General features: G+C 41.6%; 1 protein-coding gene across 3 annotated transcripts in view; it reads left to right on the forward strand.

The window, feature by feature from the left end:
• SNUPN (snurportin 1) overlaps positions 1–7,506 on the forward strand; it is a 44,483-nt gene that overhangs the window by 23,691 nt on the left and 13,286 nt on the right. For all 3 annotated transcript variants that reach the window (XM_005882750.2, XM_005882751.2, XM_014530471.1), the window contains one exon: positions 1,681–1,778. In XM_005882750.2, the coding sequence (XP_005882812.1) occupies positions 1,681–1,778 (98 nt within the window). The remainder of the gene's footprint in view (positions 1–1,680; positions 1,779–7,506) is intronic.

Consider the following 7,506-nt stretch of genomic DNA (forward strand, 5'->3'; position numbering starts at 1 on the left):
GGATGAGGACTGGGGCGGGGGGTAAGGGCAGAGGGGGGGGTGGGAACCGGGTGAAGAGGAGCTATGGGGGGGGAAAAAAGAACAACTGTAATAATCTGAACAATAAAGATTTAATTTAAAAATAATGTAAAAAAATAAAATAAATACAATAAAAAAAATAAAAAGATAGTGTAAGTTTCTTGGTCATTTGTTTTAAAGATCCACTTTGAAAGCATGCCTTTGAAACTGCATAGGCACCCTCCTGCCCACTGAATTCAGGCCATCTCCTTCAATTTCAGCCCTCTGTAGCTAGCTGCAGAGTTAGATGCAGCCTAATGAGGCCTGCTTGGCAAAAAAAAAAAAAATCCCTGAATTAAAATTAACATGCCTTTCCCATGTACTGCCATTACAAGGTGACAGCTACAGTTTATTGGGGAAGTTCCTTTAGAATGCTGAGTGTAATGTACAGTAAGATGTTGCTGGGGCTTCCCTGCCGAATTCCTTTTTTCCCTTTATCGTTGTCCTAACCTTAGCTTCTCTCTCCCACCTGAGCCTAGCTGAGGAGACTAAATCATGGAGGTGAAATAACTTGCTCATGGTCATTTAGTGACAAAGTGGCGGTGCTCGGCTGAACCCTGCTCTCTTCCCTGCCTGCTGAGGCTCCCTTGCTGGTTGCTGATATCCTTAGTACTGAGCCCAGACTTCTCTATTGACTTTTAGAGCTCCTCACACATGGGCTTTGGTCTACCCATCTTTGTATCTTTCCCCTACTCTCCTGTCCACCCTTAGCTCTGTTCCACTGGTTTGCCTTCTTGCTCCCCTCATGTACCCAATTTATTTTACCTCTGTGCCTTTTCTCATGTCAATTTAGTACTTTGGCCTGGAAGGCCCTCCCACCACTCTGTTCTGTTGTTTTAATTCTTAACCCAGAAGACTATGTTTATATCACATGTCTTCTATGAAGCACTTCCTGCTGTCCCAATCCCTTTTTTTCTGGAATTTGTATTGTTAGTTTGCGCTATAGTTCAGCTCTTGGTTCTTTCCTCTGTGATCATCTTATCTCCTTAACTGGATTGTGATTTTTGTTGTTGTTGTTGTTAATCCTCACCCAAGGGTATTTTCTCCTTCTATTTTTAAGAGAGAATGGAAGGTTGGGGGAGAGAGTGAAACATCCATGTAGGAGAGACACATTGATTGATTGCCCCCCGCACCCCATCCGGGGATCAAACCTGCAACTCTTCGGTCCACAGGCCCATGCTCTAACCACTGAGCCATGTTGGCGAGGGCAGATTGTAACTTTCTTAAAGGCAGGGACTAGATGCAGTTAATGTCCCCCACAGAACACAATGCCCATGATAGGAACTCAAAAGTAATTACAAACTAAAATGGATGATTACTTGCTTTCAAACTTGAGCTTCTGTAAGTAAATGTCCCAATTTATATAAAAGCTCAGAATTTCCACTTGGCTTAAGAGTTGCCTTGATCCCTCCTGTGTTGTCCTACCTCAGGTCACCATTCTTCAGCTGCATCATGAAGAATGCTTTCCCCACTGAATTCTCATACCTTAGTGCTGGTGCTTGCTGCAAGTACCAAGGATTATTGGATTCCGTTCCCAAGCCCTAAGATGGGCTTCCTAGATTGTGGTGGAGGGAACCCTGATTGGAAGGGCACCCTGTATTGACTTTCTGCATTGTGTCCCAGACTATACCATTCTGGACTGCATTTACAGTGAGGCGAAGCAGACCTACTACATTCTGGATGTGATGTGCTGGCGGGGCCACCCTTTTTATGACTGCCAGGTAAGGAACAATAATCTCCTCATGTGTTCTGTTTTCTCCATTTCTTGCATCTTTGAGTTTGTTTAAGTTAGCTTTTCTTTTTAAATATGGAATGCTTCATGAATTTGCAGGTCATCCTTGCACAGGGGCCATGCTAATCACTGTATCGTTCCAGTATTAGTATATGTGCTGCTGAAGCAAGCACAATATAGTAAATTCTTGAGGGGAGGAAAGATAGAAACAGGGCAGAAGGGTAGGCTAGGACTTTGTATAAGTTGCAGCTGCCCCCTGCCCTCTCCAGAGTCTTGGGAGGATTGTTGTCAGGGAAGATTGTAGGTGAAGGGAATGCCTTTGATCAAGATAGAGAAGGTGAAATGTAAGACATCATCTAGTAGACTCTTGCAGAAAGTCAGTACAGGGGAAAAAGAACAATTGTGAATAAAAAAATGGGAATAAGTACATACTATCAACAATCATTTTAAATGTAAATGGATTAAGTGCTCCAATAAAAAGACATAAGGTAGCCCTAGCTGGTTTGGCTTAGTGACTAGAGCGTTGGCATGCAGACTTGAAAGGTCCCAGGTTTGATTCCAGTCAAGGGCACGTACCATGGTTGCAGGCTCTTCTCTGACCCGAGTCTTGGTCAGGGCGGGTACAGGAGGCAACCAATCTATGTGTTTCTCTCACATCAATGTTTCTCTCTGTCTTTCCCTCTCTCTTCCACTCTTTCTAAAAAATTAATGGAAAAATATCCTTGGGTGAGGATTAAAAAAAAAAAAAGACAAAAGGTATCTGAGTGGATAATAAAATAAGATCCAGCCCTAGCCGGTTTGGCTCGGTGGATAGAGCGTTGGCTTGCGGACTCAAGGGTCCCATGTTCGATTCCGGGCAAGGGCATGTGCTTTGGTTGCGGGCACATACCCAGTGGGGAGTGTGCAGGAGGCAGCTGATCGATGTTTCTCTCTCATTGATGTTTCTAACTCTCTATCTCTCTCCTTTCCTCTCTGTAAAAATTCAATAAAATATATTTTTTTAAAAAAAGATCCATACATACACTGTCTGCAAGACCCTTTTCCAATTGAAAGATACACAAATTGAAAGTAAAGGGGTGGAAAAAGATTTTTTTTTAAATATATTTTTATTGATTAAAGAGAGGAAAGGAGAAGGGAGAGAGAGAGAGAAACATCAGTGATGAAAAAGAATCATTGATCGGCTGCCTCCTGCACACTACACACTTGGGATTGACCCCACAACCCGGGGATATGCCCTGACTGGGAATTGAACCATGACCTGCTGGTTCATTTGTCAATGTTCAACCACTGAACCACACTGGCCTGGCAGAAAAATATATTTTAAGCAAATGCAAATGAAAAAAAAATAGCTGGCATAACAATACTTCTATCATATAAAATAGACTTTAAAACAAAGGCTGTAATAAGAGACAAAGAAGGACACCTTATAATGATAAAGGGATTTATCCAATAAGAGGATATAATACTTGTAAACATTTATGCAACCAACAGCAGCACCTAATATATGAAGCAAAAATTGACAGACCTTAGCTTCTGTAAGGAAGAGATCAACAGAATTACAGTCATAGTAGGGGACTTTAACACTCCATCATCATCCAAAGCAATCTATAGATTGATCTTCCAGAAAGACAATCAACAAGGAAAGCAGCCTTAAAGGACATATTAAACCAGCTGGATTCAATTTATATTTTTAGAGCATTTCACTTCAAGGCAGTAGAATATACATTCTTTTCAAGTGCTTTTGAAACATTTTCCAGGATAGATCACATGTTAAGCCAGAAAACAGTTCTCAATGAACTTAAGAAGATTGAAATCAAATAAAGCATCAAATCAAGATCAAGGAAACAAACAAAAGATATCTTGAGACAAATGAAAATGAAAACACAACAACCCAAAGTCTATGGGACACATTAAATAAAAGTCCTAAGAGGAAAATTTATTGCAGTACAGGCCTACCTCAAGAAACAAGAAAAAAATCTCAAAGTCTAACTTTGCAATTAAAGGAGCTAGGAAAAGAACAAGATACAGACCCCAAAGTGAGTAGAAGGAAGGAAATAATAAAGATGAGAGTGGAAATAAACCAAAAATAGTCTAAAAAAGCATCCAAGAGCTGATTCTTTGAAAAGATAAACAAGATGGATAATCCTTTAACCGGGCTCTTCAAGAATAAAAGAGTAGCCCAGCCAGTGTGGCTCAGTAGTTGAATGTCAACCTATGAACCAGGAGGTCACAGTTCGATTCCTGGTCAGGGTACATGCCCAGGTTGCAGGCTCAACCCCCAGTAGGGGGTGTGCAGGAGGCAGCTGATCAGTGATTCTCTCTCATCATTGATGTTTCTATCTCCCTCTCTCCCTTTCTGAAATCAATACTCTTTTTTTTTTTTTTTTTTTAAGAAAAGAGCTTGCCCTAGCTGGTTTGGCTCAGTGGATAGAGCAATGGCCTGTGGACTGAAGGGGTCCCAGTTTAATTCTGGTCAAGGGCACATGCCCAGATTGTGGGCTTGATCCCCAGTAGGGGGCATGCAGGAGGCAGCCAATCAATGATTCTCTCTTATCATTGATGTTTCTCCCTCTCCCTTCCTCGCTGAAGTCAATAAAAATGCAAATAAATAAATAAATAATGGAAAGAAGGAAGGAAGGAAGGAAGGAAGGAAGGAAGGAAAAGGAAAGGAAGGAAGGAAGGAAGGAAGGAAGGAAGGACGGACGGAGGGAGGGAGGGAAGGAGAGAAGGAGAGAAAGAAGAAAAGAAAAGAGCCCTGGTCAGTTGGTTGGAGCATCATCCCATACACCAAAAGGTGGGTTTGATTCCCAGTCAGGGCACATATCTAGGTTGTGGGTTCTTTCCAGGTTGGAGTGTGTAAGGGAGGCAACTGATCTGTTTCTCCCCACGACCCCCATCTTTGTTCTGTAATCAATAAAAAACATGAGTTTGGGTGATTTTAAAAGAATAAAAAGAGAGTACCCAAATAAATAAAATCAGAAATGAAAGTACAACTGACACCATAGAAATACAAAGAATTATTAAAAAAATACTACAAAAAATTACATTCCAACAAATTGGACAATCTGGAAGAAATGAATAAATTTCTAGAAACATACAATCTTCCAAGACTGAATCAAGAAAAAGCAGAATATCTGAACATACCAATTACTACCAACTGAAACCAAATCAGTAATCAAAAAACTCTCAACAAATACAAGCTCTAAACCGGATGGCTCACAAGTGAGTTTTATCAAACATTCAAAAAATTAACACCTATTCTCCCAAGCTCATTTTATGAGGATGTGAATACCATCATTTCAACCCTGATGAAGACATTACAAAAAGGATATGTATAGACCATTATCTGTGACGAACATAGGTGCAAAAATCCTCAACAAATTTTTAGCAAACTGAATTCAGCAATACATTCAAAAGATTTTTTAATGACCAAGTGGGATTTATTGCTAGGATGCAAAGTTCCGGAATCGAACCTGGGATCCCCCAGTCCGCAGGCTGACGCTCCATCCACTGAGCCAAGCCGGCCAGGGCTCAAAAGATTTTTTAATGACCAAGTGGGATTTATTGCTAGGATGCAAAGTTGGTTCAATATCTTCAAATCAGTAAACATGATACAACCTCATATCATCATATTAACATATGCAGGAAACGCAAATGAGCCTTGGCTAGGTAGCTCCATTGACTAGTACCATCCCAATATGCCAAGGTTGCGGGTTCAATCTCTGTTAGGGCACATGCGAAAACAACCAATGAATGCATAAATAAGTGCAACAACAAATCAATATTTCTCTTTCTGTCTCTTCCTTCCTCTCTCTCTAAAATCAATAAATAAAAAGGTCATTTGACAAAATTCAGCAGCCTTTTATGATAAAACGTCTCAGCCAAGTTGGAATAGAGGGAATGTACCTCAACACAATCAAGTCCATATATGACAAACCCACAGCTAACTTCATAGCCAATGGGGAAAAGTTAAAAGTGTTTTCTTTCAAACTAGGAACAATATAACATTTGCACCACTTCTATTCAACATAATACTGGAACTCCTAGCCACATCAATTGGACAAGAAAATGAAATAAAAGGCATGCAAATTGGAAAGGGAGAAGTAAAGCTGTTGCACTGGCTGGGATTGCTCTGTTGCTCCCTGAGTCCGCCCCCCCCCCCCCCCCCGCCAGAATAGGTGTTAATTTTTTATGCACCAAGGTTGTGGGTTTGGTCTCTGGTCAGGGTACATGCAAGAATCAACCAATTAATGCATAAGTAAGTGAAACAACAAATCTGCCTTCCTCTCATATCAATAAAAAATTTAAAAAAAATTTTTAACACCGAAAAAAAAAGAGAAGGAAATCTGTTGCTTCCTTCAGCAGCACACATACTAAAATGGAATGCTACAGAGATTAGCATGGCCTTTGGGCAAGGATGACATACAAATTCATCAACCATTACATATTTGGAGGATTAAAAAATACAAATTGGCAGTTACAAAATTGTCATGGGGATGTATAGTACAGAATAGGGAATATAGTCAATAATATAATAACTGGTATCAGATGGGTACTAGACATATCAGGGTGATCACTTCATAAGTTTCATAGATGATTAATAACTATGGTCCTCCTGAAGCTAATATAATGTATGTTGACTCTAATTAAAAAATAATTTTTTTATTTAAAAAAATATATTTTTATTGGTTTTTGGATAGAGGAAGGGAGAGAGAGAAAAACATTGATGGAGACATTGAGCAGCTGCCTCCTTCATGGCCCCTACCAGGAATTGAGCTGGCAACCTTTGGGTGCACAGGACAACACCCAACCAACTGAGCCACATCAGCCAGGGCAAAGAAAAATTTTTATTTTAAAAGTGAAGTAAAGAGAACCAAGATGGTGGCATAGGTAAACACCTGTACTTTCTGCCTTTCACAACCACATCAAAATTACAACTAAAAGACAGAACAACTATCATCCAGAACTACGGGAAAGCTGGCTGAGTGGAAGTACTACAACCAGAGAGGTAAAGAAGAAAGCTCATTGAGACTGGTAGGAAGTGCAGAACGGGCTGCACCCAGGTGTGCTGCTTTTTTAATTGGGAGGGAGATACAAGCTCCTGCTTGCTCTGAACTCCAGTTCCAGGCGAGACTCTGGGGGACCCAGACACATACAGGGAGAAACTGGAGTGTCTGGCATCGGGGCAGGAACGCGAGGGCAGTTTTCTTTCAGATGGAGGTGCTCACAGCAGTCATTGTTCCTGCGCTGGGACCTCTGTAGTGCAGGGCTGACTGGCAGCCATTGCTGTTTGCTCTGCCCTGGTGATTCCCTGAGACCCCCACCCACCCAATTTACAACCTCACCCAAGCTGTGTGCAGAGGCTTTTGCATATGAATGGCCTGCCCTTTCTCAGCCTAAAACCTGTCAAACAGGCAGCAGCTGGGTCAGGGAGCCCCTAAGCTATCATAAGAAGGCCCAAGGCCAGTAGCAGCAGCCTGCCTTGCTTCACAGCTGGGCCTCATCTGGGCACTTCCAAACCTGATACAAAGAGGAGGAATCTGCAGATCTCTCTGTAGCTCTTGCTGGGTGGCCCCAGGAAGTGGCTGACTTTGCACCTCCTTGGAGATCCAAGAGCCAGTGTACCCAGTGGTCAGTGTGAGACCATCCAGATTACAACTCTTCACATCCTTAAGCGACACACTCAAGGGGCAGACTCAGTGAGCACCAAAGCCCCA

Source organism: Myotis brandtii, unplaced genomic scaffold (genome assembly GCF_000412655.1).
Source record: "Myotis brandtii unplaced genomic scaffold, ASM41265v1 scaffold74, whole genome shotgun sequence".
Classification (NCBI taxonomy): Eukaryota; Metazoa; Chordata; class Mammalia; order Chiroptera; family Vespertilionidae; genus Myotis; species Myotis brandtii.